The 16336-nt window shown below is 39.6% G+C and overlaps 2 protein-coding genes and 2 long non-coding RNA genes across 6 annotated transcripts in view; 1 reads left to right on the top strand and 3 right to left on the bottom strand.

Annotated features, from left to right (window-relative positions):
- LOC141760478 (uncharacterized) overlaps nucleotides 1–16336 on the bottom strand; it is a 42859-nt gene that overhangs the window by 14823 nt on the left and 11700 nt on the right. For 2 of the 3 annotated variants that reach the window (XR_012592376.1, XR_012592377.1), the window contains exon 3: nucleotides 615–1071. The exons of the other annotated variant lie outside the window; for it this stretch is intronic. The gene's annotated coding sequence lies outside the window, so the exon portion shown is untranslated. Of the gene's footprint in view, nucleotides 1–614; nucleotides 1072–16336 lie in introns of those variants that run through there. 3 annotated transcript variants of the gene reach the window in all.
- LOC141760484 (uncharacterized) overlaps nucleotides 1–16336 on the top strand; it is a 39579-nt gene that overhangs the window by 12617 nt on the left and 10626 nt on the right. The window contains exon 2 of the long non-coding RNA XR_012592380.1: nucleotides 9927–10039. This is a non-coding gene — a long non-coding RNA (uncharacterized LOC141760484). The remainder of the gene's footprint in view (nucleotides 1–9926; nucleotides 10040–16336) is intronic.
- On the bottom strand, nucleotides 615–2377 carry LOC141760483 (uncharacterized). Its single transcript, XR_012592379.1, has 3 exons — nucleotides 1959–2377; nucleotides 1107–1878; nucleotides 615–794 (listed from the first exon to the last, which is right to left on the bottom strand). It is a non-coding gene; the product is annotated as an uncharacterized LOC141760483 (long non-coding RNA).
- Nucleotides 8206–11038, bottom strand: LOC141760481 (serine protease FAM111A-like). Its single transcript, XM_074623337.1, has 2 exons — nucleotides 10916–11038; nucleotides 8206–10838 (listed from the first exon to the last, which is right to left on the bottom strand). The coding sequence occupies exons 1-2, from the start codon at nucleotides 11021–11023 to the stop codon at nucleotides 8931–8933; spliced, it is 2016 nt and encodes a 671-aa protein (XP_074479438.1). The 5' UTR covers nucleotides 11024–11038; the 3' UTR covers nucleotides 8206–8930.

Raw genomic sequence — 16336 nt, 5'->3', positions numbered from 1 at the left:
TTGTTTAGTTTAGTTATTTAGTTAGATTAATATTGTGTTTTAAACCTTTATTATCTTGTAAATAAATGTTTGTGGAATATACACGCTGGTCTGGTTAAAGGTGTACAAGAGTGAATAATGCCAACCTCTGCTATGTCAAGAACTCCGATATCCTTCAACCTTTACTATCTATTTTGGTTATAGTTATTAATTTAATGATTAATCAAGGTTCCGAATTGATAGTTTAGCATATTTAATGAGACTATATTAACGTTTTGGTTATTGGTCCCTGATTCCAGGGTGGTGCCCCGTTTATTATTAATGTTTATTGATAATTTGTATTAATATTAATAATTATATTATTATTTATTAATTAATTTGCTAATAACCAAACCTGTTATGGCCAAATCCCTACACAGTGTTAATGTTAATTCAGAGGTTGATTTTCCAAAAGTGACCGTAGTTGCAGAAACAGCCACATATGGAAGACAAATTTAACAAACACAAAGTAGGTTGAAAGAAAAAGCGATCACAAAGATTTAAGGCTTCAGTTTGCTTCAAATGAAGCTTGTTGGATGATCAAACAGTGTCTGAAACGTCCCCCAAATCCCCCTAAATCAGTGACAGGAAACACATTTTTGAAGAGAACAATTTTAATATAATAAAAGGAGAATACATGTGAAAGTCATACGGCTAATAAGGTAAAGTCACAGGCAAGTCAACAGTAGATGGTTCTAATTACAGTACACATTGTCTTTGCACAGCACACAAACCTGCCTACAAACATTCCTCTTCATAGCAATGAGAACACAAAGCTGATTACATGCTTGGTATATGGGATTACATGAATAAGATAACACAAAGTAAAAAACACACAAAGGTAAAAATAAAGGTAAAACCTTCTTTTCTCATATCAAATCTCTTCTAACAGCTTGAACACCCTTAAAGTGAACATTCTGTTCTTTAACTCTCATTTTTAGGCAAGACGCCTCTTATTCGTTCTTTCACATCACAAACATCACACTGTAAAATATAATGAACCAAGGATAAGGTAACAAAAGTTAAGTAATTCAATTATAAATGATGAATGAGCTAAATGAAATGAAATACAATGATTAAATGATTACATGATTAAATGATTACATGATTACATGATTAAATGATTACACCAATAGGTGGTTAAAAATCCCAAAGAGAATATATGATATGAATGATACTATCATGATTGCTGCAATGAATTCATTCATGACAGTTTAAAGAAACAAGTTGTCTTAGTTTTCTTCTGACAGCTCCCTGCCAGTGCACTTTTCTTTTTGGAGATCTTTCCTCCTTAGTTACTTTATTTGTTTTTGGTCTTTTTAGGCATTTTTGTTTAATCAATAACCCCATTCAATTATATCAATTAGGCCACATCGAGTTGCACACTTTCTCCTATTCTTTCAGCAGTACCAAAACACGAAAGTGGACCGCTGTTTAACGCGAGTAACGTTAGCATTCAGGGAGTAGTTTTGAGTTTTGTGATTGTTGTTGGAAAAAGTAACGACGACGGTTTTGGTGAGTTTTATTTTGTTTGAATGAAGAGTTTTTACGATGCTCCTCCACTAGAACAGCTGCTCTCAACATAAATACACGTGGATGATGACACAAGTGTACTCGGGTATGGACCAACTTTACTCATGTGAAAGCTGAGCGGCGGGGGACTGGGGAGGGGGGCAATCGTAATCAGGCATGGTACGGACCAATCATGTCTAATAAAACGCCCTTAATCAGCATTCATTGACTCACCGGAGTCTGAGTGCTGATCAGAGTCTGCCGGCTTTGCCTTAATAATAATAATAATAATAATAATAATAAATTTAACTTATATAGCGCTTTTAAAGATCTCAAAGACGCTTTACACTATCGAGGGGGAAAACGGTGTGAGACAAACAGGAGACAAACGACAAACACAGACGACATACAGATACATACACATGGACAAATGGGTAAGGGGAGGGGGCGGCTACAAGTAGGCAGAGGAGAAAAGATGTGTTTTGAGGCGGGACTGGAATATGGGGAGGGAATCGGAGTCTCTGATGAGTTTTGGGAGTGAGTTCCACAGCTTGGGAGCTGCCCTGGAGAATGCTCTGTCCCCAAAGCTGCAGAGGTTGGACTAGGGGGTGGAAAGTAGACCAGCTGAGGTGGATCTGAGGGACTGTTGGGGTTGAGTTACAAAGATCGGGTGAGGGGTCAGAGAGGGTGTTGGCACGAGGCTTGAGGAGAGTGTTGACAGTGGAGAAGAGGGTTCGGGGGTTACGGGTGGGGTCATTGATGATGGTGGAGAAGTAGTCAGATTTGGCAGCAGTGATGGCGTCTTTGTAGGTGATGAGGTGAGATTTGTAGGCTTCGAGGTGAACAGGGAGTGTTGATTTTCTCCAGAGGCGTTCAAGTTGGCGGCCGGTCTGTTTGAGTTTTCTGAGGTGGGATGTGAACCAGGGGGGAGGAGGTGTTGAATGAAACAGTTTTGGTTCTCAGGGGGGCCAGTGAGTTGAGGGAGGCAGACAGGGTGGCATTGAGGTGGTCGGTGAGATCATCGGGTTAGGTGAGGGGTGGGTCCAGGTGGAGGGTAGTAGATAGCAGGTCGGAGAGATCGAGGGGATCGAGGGGATCGAGGGGATCGATGACTCTGGAGAGTTGAGGACGGGGTGATGGGGAAAGGATTGTGAATTGGATGACATCGTGATCAGAACGGGGAAAGGGGGATGGGTGGATGTTGAGAACCGAGACATTGTCAGAGCAGACGTGATCTAGAATATGGCCTTTATCGTGTGTGGGGAAGTCGACGTGCTGGGTGAGGTTGAAGTTTTTCAGTAGAGTGGACAATTCAGAGGTAGGTTTAGATTTGGGGGAGTCCATGTGGATGTTGAAGTCGCCCAGTAGCAGCAGGGGTAAGGGGGGGGATGATGCTAGGGTGAGGAGATCAGACAGATCAGAGAGGAAGGATGGGTTTGGTTTAGGTCGGCGGTAAATGAGAATGACTGTGGTGGAGCAGGTTTCGAAGGCGAGGTATTCGAATGAGGTGAATGTAGGTGCTGTAGGGAAAGTGAGTTCTTTGGTCACGAGGTTCGTTTTGTATATTACTGCGAGGCCCCCTCCACGACAAGGCTTTTTTTTTTCCTGCGTGTTGGGGTGTGGATGAACGGCATGCGGGCCTTCAAGAGGGGCTTCATGGAAAACATCCACGGGGCGGGGTTTACAGAAGTAGCCGAAGTTGGAGGGGGATGCTTCGATGAGGGAGGAGTTGTCATCGGGTTTTTGCCAGGTTTCAGTGAGCAGGAGGAAGTCGAGTGATTTGTCCAGGATGAGATCACGGACTTCGAGGGCTTTGTCGTTGAGTGAGCGGATGTTGAGAAGGGCAAAGTTGAGTTGAGTTTTCTCCATGGTGCCAGGACTGTTCTGATAAAACAATGAACGGCATTCACAAACAAACACATCAGTTGGAATAGGACATTAAAGTGAGCTCATCACTATGACACTTCACCATTATACTGTCACTTCACCTCTATATACTTTACTTACTGTACTCTGTATGTATGTGTTTATATACAGTATACATATATATATATATATATATATATAGCCTGTGATGTTCAGAGTAAACTAGGCACAGGTGAACCCAATCAGCACACAAACAGTGCTCCTATAACTAGGAGGGGAGGAGGAAGAACATTTGCCCTGCTACCAGCCAGACCTGTTCCACTGGTTCATCCAGGGCATCTAAAAGACACCACTTGATGATTAAAGGTGAAACTTATCTAAATAAAGTCCTTTGTTGGCACACACACACACACACACACACGCACACACACACACATTTTTGATAAAGGCGTAGCCGACATATTTACTGAGCATTGTTGAAGGGATTCTGAGATTTAAAGGCCAACACAACGTTGTAATGAATGTGCATAATGATGATAATAAAGAACAAAACCTGCGAACATTAAAACAGGTACATGCGCGTGATAAGAGCGCAAAGAACAGTAACACACATTATGTTTTAACACCGAGCAAATGTCAAGATGGCTCTTAACGAATTACAAATGAATTTCTTACTAAGCGTTAAAGGTACTTACAGACGTAGTACGACGGAACTTCTTTCTTTGGAAACTTGAGCAAATTCAAGAAAATGGAATTCTGTATTTTTCCAGGTTTGAAATCAGTTGTGTTTTATCCAAATATTCCCCTATTTAAATCATATTTTAAAACATAAGACAATACTGTATATGTAAAGAAAGAATCTGGGTTTCTTACCATGACTTGCTCTGAAGAAGACAGGAAGTGAAGTGACTCACTGTCTACACTGGGCGTGTATTTCATTCCAGTTGTTCACGTCATGTTGATTATTATTCTCAGAGGCTTTACTGTAAAAATGATTATGTCTGTAACATCCGGTAAGGTAGCGGAAGTAGCAGAACCACCAACAGTGCTTCTTTTGAAAAGTGATTCACCTTCATTTTACAAAATCCTGCTTTATTTTTAACAGATATTTAACTAACTTTAAAATGTCATTTTCTAAAATGTCATTGCGGAGCTGTGGTACGGTGTTCTGTACACTTTACGCCCGTCAGCGCCACGCCAGGCAGCACTCCTCTGTTATCAAGAGCCAGACAAGCTTGTTTGTGTGCTCATCCTCTGGAGGGAATATCCATCAGACAGTCTACACTTTGACTGATGTCTTTTGGACCAAGAGTTTTTGAGTAAAGTGGGGAGAAGTAACGCCTCCGCCTGTGTAGGAAGAACATTAAGCTTAACGGTGTTCTGTACAGATGCCTTAACAGGATTTCAACGGCGATTAATTTTAATTTTAAATGTCAAAATATTCAATTGATGTAATAAACGTTAACTTTATTTATGTTTTATTAAAGAACACTGCTGCAACATCAATATTGGGCGCAGGATTACATGCAAACAGCGTCTGTGTTGACAGAGTTGCTGCTGCAGCACCATTGATGTTAAAAATGCCCATTTTAAAGCATTTATTCAACAAAGGGGAATATATTTAACAATGTGTGATAGCATAATAATCATTTCATACAGACTACAGTACTGTGAGAAGACTAAATTAAGTTAAAATGTACATTTTCGCTGCTCTAGTCATCTCCCCTCTCTAGCTGCAGACGGGACTGGGCTCTGTGGGCGCACCTCACAAACTGACTGAAACCTCACAGGAACAAACGGAGGAGGTCTCTGGCTCGGTCGGGAATGAAAGCGGTGTAACTGAGGATGACGTTCATATAAATGTTATGCACGATCTGGAAGTATTTATTCAGCGATCGGCGGAAAAATGTCATCTGTACGGAACATGGTTAGTGTACAGAATATAGTTAGTGTACGTTAGTTGGGTTATAAAGAGCAGCGGAGGAGAGACGTCGGGTCCTTAAAAGGACCGACAGCAGAGCCAGGAGAACATCAGCTATGATGTTCATGTGTAGGGAGGACTCAGCATTGTAGCGTTGGTTTAATGACAGACAGTTACTTTTATTATTTTCTGTAAAGTTTATAATGTAAGGCAGTTCATGGCACAGAGTGCAGGCCAGCATTAGACTACAGATAGTTTCAGTACGGCTATGTGTGTAAAAAACTAAACCTTGTTACTGTGGAAGTACCGTTCAGATTGTTCATCTCTTCACCGTCTGCAGCAACGGAGTCAATAACGTAGCTAAATCTGCTAGTGTAGGTTATCCGAGGCCACTTCTTCAGGTCGTCCTCCATCCCTCCATAGTAGAAGGCAGAGCTTTGATCACATGATCCTGTCTGAGCTGTAACAGGTGGTGTTCACACATGTTTTACTAGATGTATTAATACAATCTCTCTAGAAGAGACGATTAGTGTAGCGTTACCATGGAAAACGATTCAGTGACAAGACGCGCCGGAAGATACGGACATAATTCACGCAAGGCATCATGGGGGCTAGGAATAAGGTGGATGGCATATATTCATTTTGTTAACCCTTCTCACTACAGTGTTACACCAAAACCCAGTATTCCTAAACAAGTCAATATTCACTTAACATTTCAACAGTTTACAGCAAACTGGTTAACTATATATAGTGAATATGTGTTAGAAGAATCTCCCAGAAGACCATTTTACTTTAATGTCTGCTTTAACTGAAACCCTCGGTGCATTTATTTCTAACTTTTATTTACCAACAGCACCAGTTTGCATATTCAGATTATCAATACAAAATATAAATAAACTAATTAATGATGTTGTATTGTCATGGATTAAGCTACCCAGCAGTAACCATGTTATGATCTGAGCATATTGTTTTATGCTAAATGTAGTACCTGTGAGGGTTTCTGGACAATATCTGTCATTGATTTGTGTTGCTAATTGATTTCCAATAATAAATATATACATACATTTTGCATAAAGCAGCATATTTGTCCACTCCCATGTTGATAAGAGTATTAAATACTTAACAAATCTCCCTTAAAGGTACATTTTGAACAGATAAAAACAGGTGCGATTAATCACGATTAACTATTTAAATCAATTGACGGCACTAATTAATACATATTCTGACACACTGATGAGGTTTTATAAATATTTAATAAATACAAAGTTAATATCAGCAGCATAACAAAAGCGATGTTGATTCGATTTGGCAAAAGAAAGCTTTCTTTTTGAAAACCTGATACTTAAATCAGTTCCCGATGGGAAGTCTGAGTGATAACGAGTCTCGTTCAGAAACATTATTGACATTCTGGCAAGATGCTACAATAAGTTAGCATCAACTTTAGCTTCATACAAACTAAAACACAAGTTCCATGAAATGTAAACAGGTTATGTAACACAACTAATCGGACTTGAACTTTTGCAATTAATTTGATCCACAGATCAAGTCTTAAAAAGTCGTGTTTTGGCGATTTCTCTGTCGCAGACATGTTTCCAACGTCAGAATAAAATCACGAGAGTTTTGCTAGAGTTGCATCCATGGATGTAAAAAGAGAACTGGATACAGCGTTGGAGGCGGGGCCCCGTTCATTCCTATGAAAGCTGCTCAGTGGTGCATGAAGCCAAAATGACTGGACTTCCGAGTGGAAAAGTACCCGGATCTTCTGCATCGATTGGGCCTATGGAGCCGGCGCTGTAGCGTCCGCTCGGTAACGGGGATTCGGCTGTTAGAGCAATTTACAACATTTAGGACCTGATGATTTAAATAAGGACTATTCAAGTGCTGATTTAGCTAAAAAAAAAATGATCCTCTGAGTTACAGACGTCTCTTTCCCAATGTAAGTCTATGGGGGAAAGTCTTTTTGGGTCCAATGGCGTCACGTGACGGACACAGAAGTTGTAGTACCGCCGTTTGGCCACTAAGAAAATTGGCATCAACAACCGGCGCCCTTCCTGGGGGGGGGCTTGGCCAAACAAATCTTGTTTCCATGGAAACAGAAGTTAGCAGGTGAGCACATGGATGACGTAGGTGACCCGACTAGATCAATAAAAACAAGGTAGCCTTTTTCTTCTTCTTCTTCTTCTTCTTCTTCTTCTTCTTCTTCTTCTTCTTCTTCTTACCATACAGCTCAGTAACATTTAAACAATAACTTAATATTACTGTTGAATTCATGAACATTAGATGCTAGGAGTCAAAGCTAACGTAGCACACCTCGCTAGCTGCAATATTAGCAAAAAAATAAAGTCCCGTAAAGACATTAGATATTAGAATTGCAATATCTGTCATAAAAAAACAACATATTTTATATTTTTGTTTGTGTATGAAGACTGACATCTATGATTACTGTCTACATTTTTAAGTGTCAGAGAAAATCATGAAATCCGCTATTTTTTAGAAAATTTTAATGTTTACAATGATGCACAAAGCTTTATGAAAATTAATTTAAATGTCTTCAAAATGTAATAAAGTTAACATTACTGTAAGGACATTTGGTAAGAACACGGGATGAAAACCATGAAAAATAAACATGTTACAGATTAAAATCTTAACCACTAGATGTGATTTAGTGTATCTGTTTACATTTAAAATCTAAATTCATAGAGGTGGATTTTCCAAAAGTGACCGTAGTGGCAGAAACAGTCATATATGGAAGACCAACTTACAAAACACAAAGTTGGTTGAAAGAAAAAGCGGTCACAAAGATTTAAGGCTTCAGTTTGCTTCAAACGAAGCTTGCTGGATGATCAAACAGTGTCTGAAACGGCCCCAAATCAGTGACAGGAAACACATTTTTGAAGAGAACAAGTTTAATATAATAAAAGGAGAATACATCTGAAAGTCATACGGCTAATAAGGTAAAGTCACAGGCAAGTCAACATTAGATGGTTGTAATTACAGTACACATTGTCTTTGCACAGCACACCAACCTGCCTACAAACATCCCTCTTCATAGCAATGAGAACACAAAGCTGATTACATGCTTGGTATATTCAATTCAATTCAATTTTTATATATTTTGTATATTGGATTTCATGAATAAGATAACACAAAGCTCGCATATGCGCGCTCGCGTGTGGCTGGGATTTCTGAAAGTTACAAACAGTCCCTTTAAGTAATTCAATTATAAATGATGAATGATCAAAATGAAATGAAATAAAGATGTAAATGATTATACTGGATCATGGTGGATCTTGTTGGGTGTCTAAACTATGGTGTACGGTCTAAGGCCTGCTCTATATATAAAGCGTCTTGACTTTAACTTCTGTTGTGAATTGATGCTATACAAAAATAAATTGAATTGAATTAAATTGAATGATACTATCATGATTGCTTCAATGAATTCATACATATCAGTTTAAAGAAAAAAATTCTCTTAGTTTTCTTCTGACAGCTGCCTGCCAGTGCACTTTTCTTTTTTGGAGATCATTCCTCCTTAGTTACTTTATTGTTTTTGGAATTTTTAGTAATTGGTGATTAATCAATCGAATCAATCGTACCTTAGATGAAAACGCCCTTAATTGGTATCCATTGGCTCATCAGAGTCTGCTGGCTCTGCCTTGACTACGTCAACGCTCCACAACAACGCCTCATATCTGCTTCCCTTCAACACAGACTCAAATACCTTTTCTAGTTCTGAGTTTCCCTTCGCTTCCTCTCCAACTCTCTTCAACAGACTCTGCACATTTTCTCTTTCCTTCATCATACCCACAAAGTGTTCAAATATGGTAAGCACAGGTTGGGCGTACTCTATCACGCTCTCTTTGAGGAATGGGAACCCGTAGACATATCCTGCGGTGTGCAAACCAAACACATTGCCATGAGCATCAAACACTGGAGAGCCAGAAGCACCGTGGTACATGAAAGTCTTGTAGGTCGTTACTTTGTCTGCTTTATATCCACCCATCATTATGCTTTCAATGCCTTGCTCTTTAAGCTCAATGATTGTGTGGATAACGAAACGTTTGTCTTTGTATGAATGAAAATGATCATTGGCAGCCTGCTCCCTATTCTCTTTCTCAATGATACATGTAGGATCTATTTTTTTCACTTCTCCTGCTGGGTGACCAATAAGACAGGCTTCACCAGTCGTAGGTGCTTCACCAAATCTCTTCAGGAGCCCTGGTGGTAGGCCTACGTTAATTTCATTTGTTTGTGTTGATGGGTTCTGGCTCTCAACGTTGAGCCGTAGTATGGCATAATCAAGCTCACCCTCAATGTAGTAGATCTCACAGTGAGCTTGGAAGCAGTAGTAATTCATGTGCGGCTCAGGGTCGTCATAGTTAAATAAAGCACACACATTTATATCCGGCTTCAGCTTTTCACCTTCAAAACAATCTTTCAATATGTGTGCGTTAGTGATGATGTAGTTATCAAACAGCATAAAGCCCGTTCCCGTAACTCTATTCTGAACAGCCACTTTGCAAACTGACTCGCCCAGTTTTATCATCTTCCTGACTCTGTGAAATTCATTGAACAATCGCTGGATCTTTCCAATGTTTTCCTTCTTCAGGTCCAGAGCTTCCTGAAAAGAATCAGCACGGAATCTACTCTCCGTCAGTTCTAGGTATGGTTCTCTATTATAATAATTAGCAAGGACTCTACTCTCCATCAGTTGTAATTCTAGTGCTCTCTGATAAGAATCAGCAGGGAATCTACTCTGCTGACGCAGTTCTTCATAAATCTCCTCATCACTGACTTTGCTGTCTATCTCTTTCATTGCTGCTCTGACACTGATTCCTCTCTGCTCTACTACATCGTTGAGTGGCTTTATGCAACGATAACGCTTCTGTGGTGGACTTTCTGATGCACATGGCTTTTCCTGCTGTATTTCATCATATTTTCTCTTTCTCCATGGAAGACATATCTTGAAAATGTTTTCATCCAGGTTGTCAAACTTTTGTTTGCGTTCAGTGCTGCGGCTTGGATTCTCATTGTCAGACAGATAAAAGCTGCTGAGATCATCGATGAAGCGACCGTCTCTTTTCAGAGCCTCCTCTACAGTCATCCTCTTCTCCCCATAAACACACAGATACTTATTTACAGCATTGTTTCTAAAGGGCTTCTTTGTTTTGGTGTCTAGCCCTCCCACTGTATCAATGTAGAAGACAAAATACTCGTCTCTTGGTTGTATTGTTTTGTCTTGTTGGTCTTGAACGGCCTCAACCTCTTCTGATTTATATGATAAGATCAGAGACGCACCTCTCCTGATACAAGAACAAGGGAAATGTGTTGCAAATATATAATTCTTATCCTCTTTACCCAGCTGAATCACAATGTTTTTATCTGAACAATTCATCTTCTTCTTGAAGTTTTCAGTTGATTTGATTGGCTCCAGCACCGTGCAGGGTTGATCAAAGTCAATTGTGTATTCATTGGGCTCAGTAGAACTGAATTTGACTTGGAAGCGATGTAAATGTCCGGCCTGCAGGAAACCAGTGAGAAAATAAAAGTTACAAAATGGAGACTTTTTGTGCATTCAGTATATCACAGTCTACTCACCATGGAATCTCCATCGTTCTCCTCCTTCACTCTCCCTCGGCTGCGTATAACAATCTGTAAAATGAGAAGAGGAATTAGATTTACTGTTGTAGAAACAATCAACCTCATTCATGAAATGTTTGATCTTAAAGAGGTACCCTGTGGAACACTGGACCATATTGTCATTGATGTTTTTAACAATTGCTTATCTGGTGTGGACTCAAGCAGTAATAGGCGACTCAAAGTAAACACAAAATGAATCCGATAATGGAAAGGTGTGTTGCAACAACATTTAAATATATATATATATATACAGCTCTGGAAAAAATTAAGAGATCACTTCAAAATTATCAGTTTCTCTGGTTTTATTATTTATTGGTATGTGTTTGAGTAAAATTCAAATTGTTATTTTATTCTATAAACTACTGACAACATTTCTCCCAAATTTCAAATATAAATATTGTCATTTAGAGTATTTATTTGCAGAAAATGACAACTGGTCAAAATAACAAAAAAGATGCAGTGTTTTCAGATCTCGAATAATGTTCCCCAACTCTGAGGAGTGTTTTTTCCAGCAGGACAATGCTCCATGCCACACAGCCAGGTCAGTGAAGGTGTGGATGAAGGACCACCAGATCAGGACCCTGTCATGGCCAGCCCAATCTCCAGACCTGAATCCCATTGAAAACCTCTGGAATGTGATCAAGAGGAAGATGGATGATCACAAGCCCTCAAACAAAGCCGAGCTGAGGAGTGGCATAAAGTCACACAACAGCAATGTGAAAGACTGGTGGAGAGCATGCCAAGACGCATGAAAGCTGTGATTGTAAATCAAGGTTATTCCACCAAATATTGATTTCTGAACTCTTCCTAAGTTAAAACATTAGTATTGTGTTGTTTAAAAATGAATATGAACTTGTTTTCTTTACATTATTCCAGATCTGAAAACACTGCATCTTTTTTGTTATTTTGACCAGTTGTCATTTTCTGCAAATAAATGCTCTAAATGACAATATTTAGATTTGAAATTTGGGAGAAATGTTGTCAGTAGTTTATAGAATTAAACAAAAATGTTCATTTTACTCAAACACATACCAATAAATAGTAAAACCAGAGAAACTGATAATTTTGAAGTGGTCTCTTATTTTTTTCCAGAGCTGTATATAGCCTGTGCTGTTCAGAGTAAACTAGGCACAGGTGAACCCAATCAGCACACAAACAGTGCTCCTATAACTAGGAGGGGAGGAGGAAGAACATTAGTAGCTCTGCTACCAGCCAGACCTGTTCCACTGGTTCATCCAGGGCATCTATAAATACACCACTTGATGATTAAAGGTGAAACTAATAAAGTGCCAACAAATAAAGTCCTTTGTTGGCAAACACGCACGCACACATTTTTGATAAAGGCGTAGCCGACATATTTACTGATCATTATTGAAGGGATTCTGAGATTCAAGAGCCAACGATTGCTTTGTTGTAATGAATGTGCATAATGATGATAATAAAGAACAGAACTTGCGCACATTAAAAAAAACAGTCACATGCGCGTGATAAGAGATCACAGAACAGTAACACACATTATGTTTTAACACCGAGCAAATGTCAAGATGGCTCTTAACGAATTACAAATTAATTTCTTACGCAGCGTTAAAGGTACTTACAGACGTAGTACGACGGAACTTCTTTTTTTGGAAACTTGAGCAAATTCAAGAAAATTTAATTCTGTATTTTTCCAGATTTGAAATCAGTTGTATTTTATCCAAATATTCCCCTATTTAAATCATATTTTAAAACATAAGACCATACTGTATATGTAAAGAAAGAATCTGTGTTTCTTACCATGACTTGCTCTTAAGAAGACAGAAAGTGAAGTGACTCACTCTCTACACTGGGCGTGTATTTCATTCCAGTTGTTCACGTCATGTTTATTATTATTCTCAGAGGCGTTACTGTAAAAATGATTATGTCCGTAACTTCCGGTAAGGTAGCGGAAGTAGCAGAACCACCAACGGTGCTTCTTTTGAAAAGTGATTCACCTTCATTTTACAAAATCCTGCTTTATTTTTAACAGATATTTAACTAACGTTAAAATGGCATTTTCTAAAATGTCATTGCGGAGCTGTGGTACGGTGTTCTGTACACTTTACGCCCGTCAGCGCCACGCCGGGCAGCACTCCTCTGTTATCAAGAGCCAGACAAGCTTGTTTGTGTGCTCATCCTCTGGAGGGAATGTCCATCAGACAGTCTACACTTTGACTGATGTCTTTTGGACCAAGAGTTTTTGAGTAAAGTGGGGAGAAGTAACGTCTCCGCATGTGTAGGAAGATCATTGAGCTTAACGGTGTTCCGTACAGATACCATAACAGGATTTCAACGGCGATTAATTTAAATTTTAAATGTCAAAATATTCAATTGATGTAATAAACGTTAACTTTATTTATGTTTTATTAAAGAACACTGCTGCAACATCAATATTGGGCGCAGGATTACATGCAAACAGCGTCTGTGTTGACAGAGTTGCTGCTGCAGCACCATTGATGTTAAAAATGCCCATTTTAAAGCATTTATTCAACAAAGGGGAATATATTTAACAACGTGTGATAGCATAATAATCATTTCATACAGACTACAGTACTGTGAGAAGCATTACTTAAGTTGAAATGTACATTTTCGCTGCTCTAGTCATCTCCCCTCTCTAGCTGCAGACGGGACTGGGCTCTGTGGGCGCACCTCACAAACTGACTGAAACCTCACAGGAACAAACGGAGGTCGTCTCTGGCTCGGTCGGGAATGAAAGCGGTGTAACTGAGGATGACGTTCATATAAATGTTATGCACGATCTGGAAGTATTTATTCAGCGATCGGCGGAAAAATGTCATCTGTACGGAACATCGTTAGTGTACAGAATATAGTTAGTGTACGTTAGTTGGGCTATAAAGAGCAGCGGAGGAGAGACGTCGGGTCCTTAAAAGGACCGACAGCAGAGCCAGGAGATCATCAGCTATGATGTTCATGTGTAGGGAAGACTCAGCATTGTAGCATTGGTTTAATGACAGACAGTTACTTTTATTATTTTCTGTAAAGTTTATAATGTAAGGCAGTTCATGGCACAGAGTGCAGGCCAGCATTAGACTACAGATAGTTTCAGTACGGCTATGTGTGTAAAAAACAAAACCTTGTTACTGTGGAAGTATCGTTCAGATTGTTCATCTCTTCACCGTCTGCAGCAACGGAGTCAATAACGTAGCTAAATCTGCTAGTGTAGGTTATCCGAGGCCACTTCTTCAGGTCGTCCTCCATCCCTCCATAGTAGAAGGCAGAGCTTTGATCACATGATCCTGTCTGAGCTGTAACAGGTGGTGTTCACTCATGTTTTACTAGATGTATTAATACAATCGCTCTAGAAGAGACGATTAGTGTAGCGTTACCATGGGAAACGATTCAGTGACAAGACGCGCCGGAAGATACGGACATAATTCACGCAAGGCATCATGGGGGCTAGGAATAAGGTGGATGGCATATATTCATTTTGTTAACCCTTCTCACTACAGTGCTACACCAAGACCCAGTATTCCTAAACAAGTCAATATTCACTTAACATTTCAACAGTTTACAGCAAACTGGTTAACTATATATAGTGAATATGTGTTAGAAGAATCTCCCAGAAGACCATTTTACTTTAATGTCTGCTTTAACTGAAACCCTCGGTGCATTTATTTCTAACTTTTATTTACTAACAGTACCAGTTTGCATATTCAGATTATCAATACAAAAGATAAATAAACTAATTAATGATGTTGTATTGTCATGGATTAAGCTACCCAGCAGTAACCATGTTATGATCTGAGCATATTGTTTTATGCTAAATGTAGTACCTGTGAGGGTTTCTGGATCAATATCTGTCATTGTTTTGTGTTGTTAATTGATTTCCAATAGTAAATATATACATACATTTACATAAAGCAGCATATTTGTCCACTCCCATGTTGATAAGAGTATTAAATACTTAACAAATCTCCCTTAAAGGTACATTTAGAACAGATAAAAACATGTGATTAATCACGATTAACTATTTAAATCAATTGACGGCACTAATTAATACATATTCTGACACACTGATGAGGTTTTATAAATATTTAATAAATACAAAGTTAATATCAGCAGCATAACAAAAGCAATGTTGATTCGATTTGGCAAAAGAAAGCTTTCTTTTTGAAAACCTGATACTTAAATCAGTTCCCGATGGGAAGTCTGAGTGATAACGAGTCTCGTTCAGAAACATTATTGACATTCTGGCAAGATGCTACAATAAGTTAGCATCAACTTTAGCTTCATACAAACTAAAACACAAGTTCCATGAAATGTAAACAGGTTATGTAACACAACTAATCGGACTTGAACTTTTGCAATTAATTCGATCCGCAGATCAAGTCTTAAAAAGTCGTGTTTTGGCGATTTCTCTGTCGCAGACATGTTTCCAACGTCGGAATAAAATCACGAGAGTTTTGCTAGAGTTGCATCCATGGATGTAATAAGAGAACTGGATCCAGCGTTGGAGGCGGGGCCCCGTTCATTCCTATGAAAGCTGCTCAGTGGTGCATGAAGCTAAAATGACTGGACTTTCAAGTGGAAAAGTACCCGGATCTTCTGCATCCATTGGGCCCATGGAGCCGGCGCAGTAGCGTCCGCTCGGTAACGGGGATTCGGCTATTAGTGCAATTTACAACATTTAGGACCTGATGATTTAAATAAGGACTATTCAAGTGCAGATTTACCTCAAAAATAAATGATCCTCTGAGTTACAGACGTCTCTTTCCCAATGTAAGTCTATGGGGGAAAGTCTTTTTGGGCCCAATGGCGTCACGTGACGGACACAGAAGTTGTAGTACTGCCGTTTGGCCACTAAGAAAATTGGCATCAGCGACCGGCGCTCTTCCTGGGGGGGCTTGGTTGCGGCGTGCTCCCCGTGATCTCGATCATTTAGTGTGAGGTGGTCATAAAACTCAGTCCAAGCTGTCTTAAGTCAGTCTTTTTCTCATGTTTAATATTATCCTAAGTTCAATGACGCGAACATTGTCAACAACCAATAGGAGCGCTCTCTCCAGCACCAAACAGGAAGCAGCCAACGGGGTTAGAAAGTAAACATGGAGGAACTGGTGGCAGTTGTGGAGTGAACAAGACGTGTCGTCTCATTCGTACCACGATAGAGTGGAGAGGGAAAAAAGCTGCAGTGAGTATGCTATATGCTATAGCTAGCTAGCTAACCACTATCGCAAACGGTGCAACTTGCAAGCTAACGTTAGCTACTGGAATGTTTGCTATTGGCCTACGAGCTGAAACACACAGTTAGCTCGTAGGTTGATAGCAAACATTCCAGTAGCTAATACTAGCTTGCAAGTAGCCCCATTTGGGACAAGCCCCCCCCAGGAAGAGCGCCAGTCG

The sequence above is a fragment of the Sebastes fasciatus genome, chromosome 22, assembly GCF_043250625.1.
Source record: "Sebastes fasciatus isolate fSebFas1 chromosome 22, fSebFas1.pri, whole genome shotgun sequence".
Lineage (NCBI taxonomy): Eukaryota > Metazoa > Chordata > Actinopteri > Perciformes > Sebastidae > Sebastes > Sebastes fasciatus.
This window is presented reverse-complemented; position numbering and strand designations above follow the sequence as displayed.

Bases quoted from the DNA above. Each gene is read 5' to 3' on its own strand.
- LOC141760481 (XM_074623337.1), bottom strand. From the start codon at position 11,023: ATGAGGTTGATTGTTTCTACAACAGTAAATCTAATTCCTCTTCTCATT. The intron at 10,839-10,915 runs GTGAGTAGACTG...GGTTTCCTGCAG, and splicing joins AGAACGATGGAGATTCCATG to GCCGGACATTTACATCGCTT.